The sequence below is a fragment of the Oryzias latipes genome, chromosome 23 (assembly GCF_002234675.1).
Source record: "Oryzias latipes chromosome 23, ASM223467v1".
In the NCBI taxonomy this organism is placed as follows: Eukaryota; Metazoa; Chordata; class Actinopteri; order Beloniformes; family Adrianichthyidae; genus Oryzias; species Oryzias latipes.
This window is the reverse complement of record NC_019881.2, coordinates 19,150,823-19,167,767: the sequence shown is the minus strand read 5'-3', so window position 1 is coordinate 19,167,767 and position 16,945 is coordinate 19,150,823. Positions and strand designations below refer to the sequence as shown.

The 16,945-nt window shown below is 39.4% G+C and overlaps 2 protein-coding genes across 3 annotated transcripts in view; one reads left to right on the top strand and one right to left on the bottom strand.

The window, feature by feature from the left end:
• Nucleotides 1-16,945, top strand: part of acss3 (acyl-CoA synthetase short chain family member 3) — an 83,876-nt gene that overhangs the window by 658 nt on the left and 66,273 nt on the right. The window lies entirely within an intron of this gene.
• lin7a (lin-7 homolog A, crumbs cell polarity complex component) overlaps nucleotides 1,161-16,945 on the bottom strand; it is a 32,896-nt gene continuing 17,111 nt past the window's right edge. The window contains exons 3-6 of one of the 2 annotated variants that reach the window (XM_004083199.3): nucleotides 9,355-9,426; nucleotides 4,162-4,371; nucleotides 3,743-3,958; nucleotides 1,161-2,783 (exon numbers count right to left, since the gene is read on the bottom strand). In XM_004083199.3, coding sequence (XP_004083247.1) covers nucleotides 3,743-3,958; nucleotides 4,162-4,371; nucleotides 9,355-9,426 — 498 coding nt within the window. In that variant the 3' untranslated portion in view covers nucleotides 1,161-2,783. The remainder of the gene's footprint in view (nucleotides 2,784-3,742; nucleotides 3,959-4,161; nucleotides 4,372-9,354; nucleotides 9,427-16,945) is intronic. The other variant, XM_020714070.1, reaches the window with a different exon arrangement.

The window sequence follows — 16,945 nt, the reverse complement described above, 5'->3', positions numbered from 1 at the left end:
ATACTTTCCTTATTTGGCTAAAAATAAGTAATTCATATTTATACTTTGTGTTGTTCAAATAAAAAAAAAATATTATCATAATTTATTGTGAATAAAACTCTTTTCAAAAAACATTTATAATTAACGTTTTTTTTTAAAGTACAACTCTAACTCTAAAATATATATTAAACAACTGTAACATGAATTATCCAAATTGGGCCTTGTATCATTACAGTACATTTGCTGTCTGAAAAATAGCTAAACAGACTACGTTTTTAGATCAGATGCTTTAATTTGGCGGTGGACTCCACACTGATGTGGTCGGCTGGCAGGTGCGGCATTAATGCCACGGATGCTAACAAATAAAAAACCAATATCACACCCAAGACAGAATAAATAGCTGGACATCCACTGGACAGGCGGAAGAAAATGAAGTACAAAAAAGAGGACTAAATAAATACCTCTTCAAACTATCACGGAAAATCCCAGATTTCTGACACAAACTGCATGTTATTATTACAATTGTCTACTTATGCTAATGCTAGCTTCAGTTTTTAAAGAAATCATAATTCACACAGTCACACATCTGTTTTGTGTTTTATGGCACAACATACATCTAGAATTAGCTGTAGAAAGTCATAATTTTATTTTGTATTATTTATTTTTGCTTTAAACTTTGAGTCATGTTTATGTTGTCTGATGTCATTGAAGTGAGTGCATACTGAGAGCTAGAGTGTACTGTTTTTTTCTTCTTTTTAATTGTTTCTCATCTACATTTTTAAACATCTGATACAGCGGTCCCTCCAAGAGGGCCCTTATCCTGCTGTTTAAATCTTTCATTTAGAAAAAAAACCCACAGTTTTTTGTACGTCTGCCCTCAATCTCGAGAACTAGTTTTGAGGCCTCAGCTCCTTTCTGAACTCGTGAAGTTATCCCTCACTCACCAAAAATACTCACTTTTTCAGACTAGACCAACTTTGACCAAAATCTGTTTGTTGTTTCTGCTCACATTTTGTGGCATTCTAAATGGTTTTAAAAGTGAAAAAACCTTGAAATAACTGTTTACACAGTGTTGTTGGGTTTTGAAATTGAAGCCATCACCTCTTCACATATGGTGTATGCCTCCACAGCTCAGGGCATCTGAACTTTCAATATGAAGGAAGAAACCACAAAACACTCACTTTACACAAGCACATAGATTTATTTGTACAAATATAGTATGTATAACAATTGCATATCAACAGAATTGTTGTTGTTTTTCTGCTCCATCACTTTAAGTTTAACGGCTTCAAAAATCTAAGTCAATTAAGAAAGAGTGAGTTGGAGATACAAAAACTGATGTTGACGGGGTTAAAGATGTAATTTTTTTTAAACTTTGTGAAGGTTAAAAATGTTTTTATGTATTTATATACAGTATGAAAAGAAAACGAGCGATTGTTCCACAAATGGGGCTTCTCTTCTACATCAATCCCCAATAATCGAAAGATCAATGTCTAAAGATCCTTTTTGACATTTTACATTTTTTTGAGATCGTTGTTTTTGGATTTGAAATCTGATTTTTCTTTTGGAGTGTATTTTTTAGTCTTAAACATAAAACATGTGGTTTGTAAAGCTGCTGAAGTTGCATCAACGAAAAAAGTTTGGCTGCTCGAATTAAAGATGGGAACATTGGCATGGAGTACATAAAAAATACCCAAAATAATCTGCATTAAAGACGAGGATGGAAACACAAAGGTGGAATGTTACCACTTCAACTCCAAAATCGGACAAAAAAAGGCAAAAAATAATCCACTCGATCAAACACTTTACAATCGCCTAAAAAAGGATAGAATTCATGTGATATATATATAAATTTTGAGATAATCTGTATGTTTTTTTTAAATAAAGAATACATATACTATTTAAAGGGATGATAAAAATGTATCTTAAACATCTAGTACATTTTCAGAAAAAATAATTTTAACTTTTTGTTTCACTCACAGATGATGAGGTGACATTCTGTTCATGTGCTAGGAACAAAAAGCACTCAACTGTATTGTATGCTTTCTAAATACATTTAATTTTGCTGAATAAATTCTCAAAATTTCTGCATTTATTGCACTTAAAATGTACATGCCGCCTGTGAATCAATAATCTCTTTGATTGGCACAGAGGGTTTGGATTGTGGAGCTGCCTTCCCGCTTACTTTACAGTGCTTTACATTTGCACAGAAATGCTGTTTTTGTGTGTTGTACGCGTCATGAATGCAGCTTCAAAACCAAAATGTGTGTGTGTGTTATTGCTAAATCTACAAGATACAAAAAATGTTTTTTTTTCTCTTGCTACAATATCAGAGGTAAAAAAGAGTTTATCCAAAACAGGACAGGAAATCAATGTTCGCTCCGACACAAGCACCAGTTGAAGAATCGATAGAAACACCACTGTACAAATGATATCAATGGCAAAAATAGCAAATGTCTGACTGCGTAACAGATGTGAGCTAATGGATCAGTGTCAAAACAAGAAAACGGCAAACACAAGAATAAAAAAGGAAGTCTGGGTAAAATTCACAGCAGGGAAAAAGGACATAGAAAAGGGGAACGAAGCCAAACTGGATAGATTTCAGCATCCCTTATACTTTCTCTACAGCAACTTCAGGATAAATGCTCTGTTCTTGCTCAGTAATTGGTGGTAAACTGGAAGGGACACAGAAAATGGAATAAAATAGTCTTTTACTTCTCCATTAAGGAGATTCCTTTGGGATTCTCACATCCTGAAAGGATCCAACTGCTGACTCTTCTTACTTCTTCTTCTTTTGAAACACCCTGTTGATAGAAGAGCAGAAAAAAAGCTGAGGGCAATGCCTTCATGCTAGATCAGGGAGCCAACCCAACACCCCAACCGCAATGGTCTTTTGGTTTTCTTGGCTGCCAAAGCAGATCCCGGCGGTCGGAATGCTGGCTTTGATAAAACCATATCCCAGCTCAGCTCCCACCCCTTTTACAAGCTCCAAAATACCTTCCCAAGCTGCATGCTGCCAAGTACAAGGCAACAGATATGCTTGGGGGATTTTAGCTTCAAAGCAACGAATACACAGAGATCTTGGACAAACGGCGGAATCAAATATGTCCGGGAAACAGTTGAACAATTCAAAACGTCTGCACAGCATTTGGTACCAGACCGTGTGACTTTGCTTAATGGTTGCACGATTTTGTCGGCTCTACTACTGAAGCCTGTCAGGGTTTTTTATTTTTTGGGGTTGCATACCCCCAAGTTCGGCTTACTTTTGACTGACAGTGCGGAGCTTCATTATAAATTTGCACTGCATCCAGCTTCAGCTGGCAAACGGCAACATTCGTGGCTGTGCCTGCTTATCCATGCACCTGCAGAGCTGGAGCCACAGATGTAATCAGTTTCAGCTTGAATAATTCACAAGCCTTACAACGGAATCACTGGGAGAACAAACGGGGAGTAGAAGTGTTTTCTCACAAAGGACTTTGGCTGCTCCAGAAAACACCAGCGATGTTTCAGGCTGCGCTTTGGAGGTGTAAAGTATTTGTATTTAAGAAAGAGCTTGTATTTAAATCAGAACATGGTGGGAGCATTTTATAAGGAACTACAGAACCTGCAGGTCCTTCCATTTTCAATATTTATGTGTTAAGAAATGTTAAGTACATGGAATATACAGAACATTGATGGTGTATACTATATTTACACAAATGTACTCATGTTTATTTCTGCCCCCCATCCCTCCCACCACCCGTAAGACAATGAAGCGCCTCACCTACGACATGTGATTCTGCTGTGAGCTCAGGTTCTGTTGCTGCTGCTGCTGCATCAGGAGCTGCTGCTGCTGACGCCGCCGCGCCGTGCGGAGCTTCTCAAAGCGAGCCTCCATCTCCTCCAGCACCTTGGGGGTGTATCGAACCACCAGCTTCACGGTGTCTTTGGCCGCTTTCAGCAGCTCCACCGCCTTTTCGTGATGTTCTCCTTCGACACTCTGCAGGGGCCACAGAGGTGAAGAAAAGTGGGAATTCTTATGAAACTTTCAGCGTTGAGAAACCCCTCAAGGGGCGGAACAACATTTTGACAAGAAGTCAAGTTTTCCAAATGTCTTTTAAACCAAAGAACGTGCAGTTCCTTATTTTTAGGTTTATTGCCCTTTCCTAAAAGGGTTTAAACAACCGATAAGGTCAAACTTACCACCCCATTGACAGACAAAAGCTGATCGCCACGCTTCAGGCCACCATGCCTTTCAGCTACGCCCCCTGGGATAATGCGTGAGATGTAAATCGGGGAGTTTTGCTCCTTGCCACCCATTACGTTAAAGCCCAGCCCTTCCTCCGTCTTGGGTAGCTCCACCACCCGAGGATGAGAGTGACCTTCGCTTGCTGCGAAGGCTGCGACTGTGGCCTGAATGCAGAGGAACAGAGGGTAAGAGACGGCTGGAAACCAACAGTTGTGAGGTTAAAGCAGTAAATATACTCAAGTTTTCTAAACTTTGTTGGTCTAAGGTCAGTTTCTCACAGGGGTTTAGTGTTTTTAGTTTTCTTTTCTTGGATCGTATCAAATGATTTGCTTTTTGGCAGTTAAGCCCTCATAGAGTCTCTTTAGTTATCAATACTCTCACTTATGGCCTTTTCATCATCAATCCCATCAATCCCAAGGACATAAAACAGCAAAAGGAAAAAAAAGGGGTTTCAAAAGTTACAGGGGTTATCATCACTAACACATGCAAATATTTACCAAACGGCTGATCCTTTTTTTGTTTTTTTTTGCTCAAGTACGCACGCACGGATGCACGCACGCACATACACACACCGTAACATCTGCACAAACACAAAAAAGCTCTCATGTTACTATTGACCGCACACATTTTTATACACGTCTATGGAAACCCACACATATACACAAACTAATGCACATTTTGCTAGGGTGAGAAGGAACCTGAGAAGGCATCTGCGTTTAGGTAATTGTGTGTTCACTAAAATGTATGTTCATTGTGGAATTTTACTCTTTAGAATCTCCTCATCTCATTCAATGCAATCAGACTAAAAGCAATAGAAGACCTTTATCCAGCAGCATTACACAGTGACAGTGAATCAGAGTTTGCAGCATCTCATTTTAGCAAAGTGAAGAGATGTAGTTGCTATGTGAGGACTCCGATTCTTTCTGAGCATATGGATTATCACATCCAAGTTCACTGCAGAGGAGCAGCCTGTCGCCTCATGAATTTCCACCAGCTGTGGGGTTTCTTTGAAGCAATAGCCCTCTGCTGTCAGAACAAAGCCCCCATGAGCGTGTTAACTGTGCTTAGGAAGGCTAATGACTGAGGAACAAGAGGAGGAAACACTGTTCTCACTGACAAATCCACAGGTGCCTTTCATCATTCTGTACCATGCAGATGGCACGCTTTAACATTTTCTGTTCTTCTTTTCCAAGTATATATCTGTGTATATATACCAATGCATCCCTCCATTTTTTTCTGTCTGCACCCTCTGCCCTTGCTGCTTTGCTTTTGCCATTTCTGTCCCGCTGTGAAGGCAGCTCAACAGCACGCATGCCACCGCCTCCCGGGCCTCTCCACCTTCACAACTTTATCTGTGCTTCAGCAAACAAAAACGAAAATTAGGCAGATGGTAGGCGCCTCTCAGACACAGGAGGGCTTATAAATGGTGGCTTTGCTGCAGGATAATTGGTAGATATGACACTGTACCTACAAGCCTGGCTTATCAAAGCCTGTTTATTATCAGCTGGTATTTGAGAGCTGATGGAAATGTGTGGATAAGACATTTTCATGTTTAGAAACCTGACTGAGCAATTCTTAACCCCCTAATGAATAAAAACCAAGTTAATAGAAAATGAGAATATACATGTATATAAATATTCGTCAAAACAATATAAAGGCATTTACATGTAGAGTATCTACTACAGCTTGTTTAACCCTTTAACACTACTGTAACTCTTCAACGCAGTAGGGGCATCCAGTTTCAATGTTTTTTTCAATGCACAGCCCCTATGAGAGGCCTTTCGGTACACTTTTAGCGCCGGGCGTAGAGCTATTCTCTAGCGGTTGCGTATTTCTGGGAGTGCAGCAACACGACATGCCGAAAATTTGGATTTTTCTAGAGTTGAAATATTTAAACTTTGTCAATAAATTCAAACCACGTCAACCAATCACGAACTTGGCTTTGGGCAGTTTCATGTTAATGATGTAAATATTGGGTGGAGTCCAAACCCAACATGGAGGAGAATCTGATTGTTGATGGGTTTTTTTTCTTCCTGAACTTTAATATTTTTCTTATTTCTCCTGATACAATGAAAAGGTCACTCAAATTTTTTTTCTTTCCTTGGACTAATGTGGGAAAACAAGTCGTTAAACTGGGTCACAGAGAGACAGAAGTACCGCTGAAAGTCACTGTATTTCAGACACCGCTCCAGCAGTAGATGGTGAAAGTCACTGAACTGGAGAATTTTCAATGACCATTTGAACCAAGACACAAAGACGCTTTTGTAGAGCTCTTCAAAATAAATAAACCTGATCTCTCGACTTCATCTGTATCCTCAATTTAGCAGTGAGGTTAAATACTTTTGACGGTAGCTCCTCCCACACATGCCGGGAGAGGCACACTAATGAACATACTTTTGGACAAGCGTCCAGCAGCGAAGTTACGCGCATCGAAACAGAGGCGGCAGACACAAATTGGCTGCGCAGGTCACATTTAGTGTGAACACAGCATTAGTCTCAAACTTTGTCAGAATTAGCCCTGCTTCTCTTTAATGGTAGCATTAGCACACCCCAACTTACCGTAATTTCCGGACTACAAGCCGCTACTTTTTTCCTGCGCTTACAGCCCTGCGGCTTATTCTGTGACGCGGCTAATTTATGGATTTGATTGGCGGCCGCCATGTACGAACATTCGGGCTCGGTGAATGGTTTTGTATGCGCCATCCACCACCAAGCACAAGTCATTTTTTTTAACACACCTCTGAGCAGCCAAACAGCATGGAGGTCACTTCAGGTCTTAGACACTTCAGTCATGGTTCAACAAAAAGAAACACGCATGCCCGGCCGCATCCCAGAATCCTTTGGTGCCATTAGACCCAACGTGCACTTGATCGCCGCTACAATATGATAAAGCTTTCAAGTTAAAAGCAATCGTTAAAAGCAGCGTGAAAAAATCCCCCATCAGTAAATGGAAATGCCGGTCAGCTGCGTGACGGAGAGAACAGCGCATGCTCAGAAGTGTATTTACCTCTGAGTCATAGTGACTCGGCTGGCTGCACGTAAATATGTGTGAATAACATCAGCCTTTATTTTGTCGGGACACGACTGGAAACACAAATCCATTTGGTCGTTTTTACGGTTTCTGACTGAGCGGAATTTTGCATTGAAAAGCTCACAGCCACCATGTGAGCTTTTCGGATAGGAAGGGGAGACAAGGAACCCGCTTGGCGAGCGCGGAGCGCAGAGGCGTCCGGGGAGCAACAAGTGTTTGTTGTGAAAGGAAGCTTCTGACGAACGCGCCGCGCTGAGGCGCGCGTATCGCGCTGAGGCGCGCGCTATTTTACTGATGTTTTTTAACCAGCCCCGTTAGTACCATAATGCTGCCGCGACACAAGTGGAAGGAGAGCTGTTCCTTTTCACCCCTCCATGCACTGCTGCTCCTTGCTCATTCTTAAACACGAACAACAGTGTGGCGAGCCGGGAGTTGGCTTTTTAGCCCCTAAGACTCATGGGAAATGGGGGATCGCGGATGTAAATTTCCTCATCATAACTGAGGGATGTAATGTTGATTATATGGTTACTGTTAGTAATTTTATGTATGATACCTAGTTTGTCAATAAGTTAAAAAAAAAAAAAAAATCAAATAAAAAAAACCCATAACTGAGGAACTTGTGAACAGAATAGAGGTCCATGCTGTTTCAGATGTGGGTGTAATTAGATACATGAGCTCGAGACAAGGCCAGTACCTGCCCACAGTGTGGTAATGAGCCATGCACACTCTGGTAGTCAGGACGCGCTTTGTCGAGGCAGCGGCTTGTATACTGATGCGGCTTGTGTATGTACAAAAATATTTAAGCACGTTAAAATAGGTGGGTGCGGCTTGTAATCGGGTGCGCTTTATAACCCGGAATTTACGGTATCTACTTAAAGACAGAAATTTCATTTGAGTGTATTATTTAACATTCAAAATGGAATCACTATATTTTTGGTAGTGAAAATAAGGAAAATATCAATAGAAATAAGTAAACTATTTTTTTTGAAGAAACAGTGGTTTTTAAAATCACTATAATGTAGGAAAAATACAACTTTAGTTTGAAATTTTTGCAGACAAAGCAGTCACCTATACCTCCTCAAAGTGTTTAGATTTAATCTTTTTGTTTTCTGAAGGGAATTGATTTGATGTATCGAATTGTATTTCTTCACTAAAGAATAAAACTTTTCCTCAAACCTTTAGATTATTCATTTTTACTGTGTTGAATTTCTTTCTACATTGGATTGCCATAGTCGGTCTAAATTTTCTAAAAAATAAATTGCCAAGTTTACTTTTTGGGAAAAATGAAAGAAGAAAAACCACTTGCCTTCCATTTCCCTCTGCAAAATAACAGCGTCTCCACCCAGCGTGGTTGTGAACACTCTTTGGCCTCCCTGCATGACTAACTTTTATGACCCTGCTGCTTTTGACTTTCTGATTACTCCTATCTGAGCCAAAGATCCAATATACCGCTGTCTGCTTGCCATTCACCAAGTTTATTTCCCCAGCGTTTGCTCCATTCAGTCTTGCTTCACCAGCCTTCCTGCTTCACATTCACTCAGCACCACATCCTCCCAGCATCCCTTCCCTCTCAGTCCCATACACCAGCCACAGACTCTCCTTAGCTTTCCTTCTTCACTTGCTTTTATCTTTATCCCCACTAACCCCCAGCCTTCTCCAGAGTGCTTGTAATAAATCTATTTTTATTCTACGGAAGCTCATCTAGATTTGCATTTAGATTCTCCATATTGATTACAAGAAGGGGGGGTTAATGGAGCTTTAAACTATAGCATGTCTTGCTGAGTAGTAATTTGAGATTAGAGAGGAGGTAATGGTGCATTTTCTTTGGTTTCTCTCCGTTAGAGTTTGAATCTTGAATATAAACGGGGGATCATCATTACTCTTAGCACCCATACACTTTCAAATATAGGGGCTACATTTAAGAATGTTCTGTAGTAATGTGGTTATTTAAGTGGCATCCTCTCAGCAGTAAAGAAAAAGGGAAGGACAATTATGCAGTTAAACATTGAACATACTTAAAGTCTCACTCCAATCATCTTCTGATCATAGTTTTTGCAATGACCCAAATCTATGGATCTATGACAATGGATGGCGCATTTTATACAGGAGGTCTTACCTTAGCCGTCGCCCTTGCTTGGTACTCAGGACATCCATTCACTGTAATGGTTTCATGCATGTACTGGTAAACCTGAATAAATGGAAGAGAGATGGCTGTTTTAATTACACTCTGCCTAATTATGAAATCACATTCAACCTCATTTCCATAGTCATAGTTGTTTTTTTTAGCTGGCATTTCAGACTTATAGTTTGTTATAGTTAACTGACTGACTTACTCACAGTTTGATCTACCATGACTTTGTAGAAAATCTTATAATGATAGGTCCAAATATTTATCTTGAGTTCCCCTTGGAGATTTTATTGACTTCAGCACAACATCAAATAATTCTCTGGACAACCAAGAGATGTACTTTTTCCACTCAGTACTAGGGCTGTCAAAAGCCCCCCCCCTTTCAGGTTAGACAAATGAACAATATCTTCCAAAGAAAAGTGCATAGTGGCACAATTGCAAAAATCTGTACCATTCATCACTTGATTGTAAACCAGACTCTTTTAGCAGCCCAATCCCATTACTTTCCATCAAAGAAACATGGCCAGACGCTTTAAGGTGCTAATTTTTATTCAAGCAGCTCTGCCCTCAGCTGCAAATATCTCCATTGAGAGGGCCTAATTATGCAGAAAGGACAACATCTGCAAAAAAGCAAAGGTGGAAACCCGAAACCTGAAACCTTGTTGACCTAAATTTTCTGTCTGGCTTGAACAAAATCAGTGGCAATGAAAAAAAAAAGACCTAAAAACAAGCCTGAGTCAGGCTCTACTCATGACACCATTGGTACATGGTAAAATGATACAAGAATGAAAGCTTACAGCACAGGCAGTACCATATTTTTATTTACGATTTGTAAAGGCACAGCTGCTACAAGCACCTGTACTTGAAGTAATGGTTTTTAGCTCATGTTTTACCCATCTATGGCTGCTACGCTGAAGGTCATGTGTCAGACTGTATTGTATCACAACAAAACCAGTGACCATAAAAACCAAGCAAACTATACTTTGAGGTAAAATGTACTTTGGCACAGAACTAATGGTGTGGTGTGAGCCCTTCGTGCTGTCAATGTGAGTTAAGCTCTTACTCTTTATAGGAACAAAATATTTAGCCTTCAATGTTAAGCCTAGAATTCCTGCGCCCCAAACAGGTGTTTTTGAGTGACATAAATAACCCATTACCTCTAATACCTGAGTTTGCACCAACGACAAAACTAATGTTCCCCTAAAACACATCCCAGACTTAAACAACCACAAGCAAATGTTATTATTTTAAGAACTAAAATGAAGTGCCTTGAACAGATTTTATCTCTGTGTCACTACATTTGACACCTGTCTGTGGTGATGAATACATTAATAAAGAAAACGGTTGACCCCTGTCAATACTCAACTACAGAACAGATACACTCAATACTCTCAAATAGTTTAAACAGAGAGAAGAAAAAAAGGAAAGATTAGTTTAGTTTAATAACTAGTTTAGTTAGTTAATAAAAACATACCAGCTTTGGTTCTGTCTCTATCAAATAGTGCACAGCAGCTTTCAGATTTTAAACGCAGTCAGATGCAGCATCTATTAGAGACACATGACTGAGTTATGACAGGTAAGACAGTCTAAAACCTTGCTGTCAGATACTGAAACCACACAAGTGTGCAGTTGTTTAAAATGATTGATGGGCGGATTTTAATAAAAACAATTGCTTGCTGGCAAGACTGACATAATGAAACCCATATTCTACGGAGGAAAGTCTGCAGAGAGCAAAATCTTCTGTCTATCTGTGATTATGGTTGTCCTAAACTTAAAAGAGCTTGTATCATGTAACTTTTTTGAGCTTTCAAGTGTATTATAATGTTAATTCTTTACGCAACCCCCCCCCCCCCCCCAAAGCGGCATTTTGATCCATTTACGCATCTCTGAGTATCTTCTAAAACCCCACGTTCTGAGAAGCCCCTCCCAGGCCCTCCCAATCCACGAAAATGAGTGGGTCATCACATTGTGACGTAGATAAGTGAGGAACAGCCCCGTCCAAGAAGAGTCTGTGTTGCCAGCGCCACACACACACACACACCCACTTTCTCCATGGAACTAGCGGTGATCTGCAAAATGCTTTCCTTTTTCCTTTTATATGCACAATATGCACAGCCATCTTTGCAAGTTCAGATGTTGTTTGCTTCATGGGTGGAACATAGACACGCTGCAGTGGCTGGCTCTTTCATTAGAAGCACCCACAAGGAGGGAAAGCCGGTGCCTCAGAGATCGAGTCGTCTTACTTCCGGATAGGAAAAAGGGCTGCAAAAACAGCTCATATTTAATTTAAAAAAAAACTTTTTTTATGGGCCAAAGATTATATATTCTCTTATGTATATGGATATAGTTTACTCTGAAAGGCTTAGGAAAAGCATGATATAAGCCCTTTAAATGCGGCAGGTAACAAGTGAGCCAAATGAAAATGAGCATCTCTAAGAAAGAAACCTGACATTATTTTCTAAAAAAAATTCAGCAGTTTTATCACATCAAAGCAGACAAGCTGGGAGAGAACACTGGAAGTAGCTTAGATGAACAACATTACAAAGCCCTTGCTTCCCTGAGTCATCAAAGGTGTGTATACTGAAATATTTGTATGTCAAGATCACAGAGAAGGAGGAAAGAAATCTCTCCAAGCCTCTATCGACTTGTTTGCTTATGAATCCCTAAGAAGAAATGAGCGGGTTTTGAGCGTGCAGCCTGAGAGGAACTGAGAGGAGTTGTTTTTTTTTTAAGGCTGATGATGCTCTCAGTCCTCTGCAAACTCCACTCCTAAGGACATCTTTTCCAGATGACTCCTTCCACCTCTGTAATTTCTTTTAGGTCTATAGATCCAAAAAATATATTTTTTCTTTCCCCATAGAGTTACTGACCTCATTTTTTTGAACGAAATTTCTAGTTTGAGCTATACATTATACTGTGAGTAAATATTTCTGCATCAGTGTAAGCTTCATCTTTGTCTTTCTAAACATCATATGTGCTATTTTAATGCAAATGTGCTATAATGTGGAAGTGAACCGTGTCAGGAGAGCTGCTGTGGATATACAGTATTTTGGCAATTACTGAATGTCAAGAGTTGGCAGTGGCTTTTATTCAAAATACAAAACAAAAAATGTTATTACAAATAATTACTAGTCTCCATTAGAGACAGTTTTTTCTCAGTTTGTGCACATGTACCGCATTTTAAATTCAACACATCACTTAAGAATACATTTAGTGTCACTTTTTTAGGCTTAAATTAGCTTTCTAATAAAATGTCCAGAAGTCACATCACAAGGTCCAATTTTATTCTTTTTTTTGATTTAGCTGTAATAGAAGTAGCTAAAAATGTTGGCTTTCACACTGACACATGTATGCTCTTTTAAACAGGAAAACATTTAAATGTTTTAGCTTGAGATTTTTGGGGAAAGGGGGGGGGGGCTTAAATTAACGTTAATTCAACTCGGTTTAATTGAGTTCTGTCAATGTGTCAAGCTGGAAAAGAGTACCAATTATGAAGCTTTTACTGCAAATGGCTCCACTGTTTTTGTACAAATACAAAAGTTCAATGGAGGACAGAGAAGCAAAAATCAAAGATGAATGACGCAAAAACATGAGTTTAACTGGCTAGGATATCTGTGCTCCCACATTGAGCTGAGTACACCCCACACAGTTTACCAGTCAACTGCAGCCATGGGCCACAGACAGACAGACACTCAGTTTAGAGTCTTCAATCAACCTATGAAGCACCACTTTGGCCCATGGGAGAAAGCCGTAGTTCCTGTAGAGAACCCACATATGCACTGGAAGAATATGCAACTTTACACAAAGGTCCCATCTGGGCTTCAAACCAACCCTTCTCGCTGTGAGGCAACAGTCCTAACCACCACCATCTAGCCTTTTAGTTTAAGTCTTTTACACTAAACTAAATAGAGTCAAAAGAAGATGCTGTAGAACACATTTTAAAAGCTAAAATATGTCCATTACCTATTAACCCTTTAAGACCGGAGATGTTGCCGGCGAAACCTAAATAACACACGCTCTTTGAAATACTGTAACTTTTCAACTGTTCACGCAGTCGACATGAATGTGCAACAAACCATCACCGTATAGTGTTACGTTAATTCAGTGGTGAACCCTGTATTACACTATTGGGCCTTCAGTAATGCTGAATTACTAAACCCTTCATTAACCTTTTTTAAACCTGAGGCCTCTGTTAAATAGGTTTTGAACTATTTATATGTTTAAATATTGACTCAGCATTGTAGTCCAGACCCAAACTTACATTATGTTGAGGGTTTCCTACAATTGGTACATGACTTTCATTGAACATCAACACATATCACCCTGCGCACAATTAATGTTAACATGTTGGGTTAAAATAGCCAACTTGAAGGTTTAAATCCCGTTGTTTGACTTTAAATCTAATTAAGGTTACTGTGGTTTTGTCCTCTTTTTACAATTCACATTTTCACAAAAAGAAGAGACATTTAGATTTTCACCTCTGCATTGAATGAAACAGAGCAGAGTGCATTCAACGGAAAAAGCAACTTTGCTTTCCTGAATGTTATGCTCCTTTTGCTGCACTTTTCTCTTAAAAAGGCCACTTGTCCTGAAAGCATTTCTTCTGCCAGTTTCTAAGAAGCCTTCGCTGTATCTAAAATGCCCCAACTTGTCCAAAATTTTCTAAATGTTTCCTTTTGTCTTAGTTTTTCATAAAGAGTAATGGGCTCCTTAGGAAATGTGCATATCACCAGCCATTCCTTAGTTTCTTTATGTTGAAAAAGGAGTCAATTATTGGGAACCTCAAGTAGAAAATCAACAGTGATTGCTGCAGCCTGCTCATTGCCCTTCCAACGCTTGTTGAGCCGACTTACTAACCCAATAAGGTGTGCATTATCTGCCCTCAATCATTTCCAGCTGCTTACTTCCTCAAGTTGTTTTTTCTTGCGTCCTTTTTCCATTTGCTGGGCTGATTGACCCTGACAATTCATTCATGGTGGTACAGAAAGAACAACGCACATTCACTTGCTTTCTCACTTTGCCTAGTGAATTTGGCATGGAAATACAACCAACTCATCAAATGCTGCCCCTTTGTCTCCTTTTCAGTCTCTCTGAAGCTCCTATTTCTGGATCATCATTCTGCAGGTTGACAGCTAACTTGTCATCCCTAACAAGCCTGATCCATGTTTTGTAAATTCTACCGCACTGCCTCTAAATCCGTGAAAAAAGTTTGGAGGTGCACAGGCAAGATTTGTATGTCCACCCCGTCAGGCTGGTAGGCGAGCCACCAGACTGTGAAATGAGCTGCATCAGGCATACAATATGTGAAAGGAGGGAATCATACAAGAGACTGACAGAGGAAGACTTGTTCTGGAGGAAAGGTCATCTTCTTTAATGAAATGTCAGCAGGTGAGTGAGATCAGCATGAACAAGAGAAGGGTTGGACTAACAGTTTAACCTGATTTCATGGCTCTTTTATCTCTATAGGGAAGTACATCAGCTCGAGCTAAGGTTCTTTATATAACAAGAAATAAAACAACTGTTAATGTCATCTTTTCTTTTACTACTTTGAATATTTCTTTAAAGCAAATTGTCACTCGTCAAATCATGACATAACTGAAAGTAGTGCAACATAAGGTTTAAATTTAAGAAAGTTGTAGTTCCTAATATGTTATTTAATATTGTTATTCTGAGATTAGCTATATTCCGGAAAGTGAAAAAGCAATATTCATAATTATTTTTTGCTGCTTTGGGAATATTACATCCATAAATACCCATAAAACATCAATTGCCAACATTGAATTTTTACTGTCTCTTTTTCAAATCTTGGTTAGGAATGTACTTCTACAAACGTGTTCATTTTGTCATGTTAAGGCAGAGGCATAGTATACGTAAAGGATAATGGCAGACGAATTGTGCATTATCAGAAATAACGCAGGCGTGGAAGCCTGAACCGTCCGACGTGAAGTGCGTCAATGCTGCTAATGCACCAATATCCCGTTTATACTATGGCCACTTGTTTTTTTCGGTTAAGATAGCTTTTTTTCACAAAAAGCGGACTATTTGTTATGTGCGGCGGCGCGCAGCGGCAAAGGAAAGCAATATATATGCTGGTTGTTACGATAGTTTAAATAAAACATCAGATCAGAGAGAAAGTTCACCTTTCACCGCTTGTCTTTGTCCAGATGATGAAGCTAAAGTTTGTTTTAAAGAAGCCAACGCAGTGATATAGAATATTTAAGCTAAGTGACCGTAACTTCTTTTTTAGGTGTGCCTTTATCACTGTGTATTATCACTTATTAATCCACACCCAGAAGCCAATCAGAATAGCGTATTCACCCAGACCGTGGTGTAATGAAAGTTATTACAAAAGGCGTCATTGCTCCAGTTTTATTAGAACATTTCCTGTAAATACCTTAAAGGTTGTGGTGATAACGATGGACAGCTTGACTGTAATTAGCTGATGAACTTGAAAATAGGGTAAAGCAACACCTTGGCTGAAAATATTAATCTGTCATTAAATGTATCACATTGACTATATAATTGTGGCAAAAATGTTGATGAGTAAAACTGAAGTAGTGGCTCAAGTTCCTTGAGACAGGGTTGAAGAGACATTTGCATCTTCCCCACTCCAATCCATTGAGTTACACCAGACAAGGAACAGAACATTTTAGAAACATTCTTTAGCAGATCTGTTTTTTGTAAATATATCACAGACAAGAGTAAAGAAAACTTAAATTTGGGCAGATGGATGAAGACTGAATCGCCTTTATCAATAAATTTAGCTGTTTAAGAAGATTTGTTTTTGGGGGAAAAAGGGAAGGAGAAAAACATAGATTTAAATTGCAAATTGAATTTAGTGTGAAAAAAATTGAGATTTTATGTTTTGGCCATATCGCCCGGCCCTACTTGTATTAAATAAATCCATAAAGTTTACACAAAGACCAACACAAAATGCCAGAAACAACCAAACAAACTTTACAAGAGTAAAGATGAAATTCTTTGACCTGCGACTGTTCAAAGGCTAAATCAGGCCAGCCATCATTTATGACTGAAAATTTGCAGATAATTGCAGATAGCCACTTCATCATGTCTTAAACTAGCATACCCTAAACCACTTTAGCATATTAGACCGTTAAATTATCCTCCACCCCCCAGAAACTGAGACTTGTTCCATTCCTCTCCACATTGTTTTGAACTGAGCATCGGATGACACTGCAATTCCGCAAGACCAATACTTTTTAATGCATATAAACAGTAATCATCTACAGACCGCCATAGCTGGTACTTATAGAAATGTTCTTCAGGCTGGCTCAGCATTACTATTGCATCACTTTCTGCAAAAACCACAGTATTCCCTGAGCTTCTCTCATGGTTTCCCTGGTGAATATGATTATCTGGCTCTGCAGGTCAAGTGATATGTTGTTTACTGCAACTGCTGCTAAATCCTTTTATCAGATGCTTCTGAGTTCCCCTGTCACCATACTGCGGGGACTGGCACTGATGCTGGGTGCCAGGACGTCCTAGGCTCCCCTCAGCTGACCCAGACAGCGCAGGAAACTGTTGCTTTCGTCCTCAATGTCGCTCTGCAGGGTGTTAA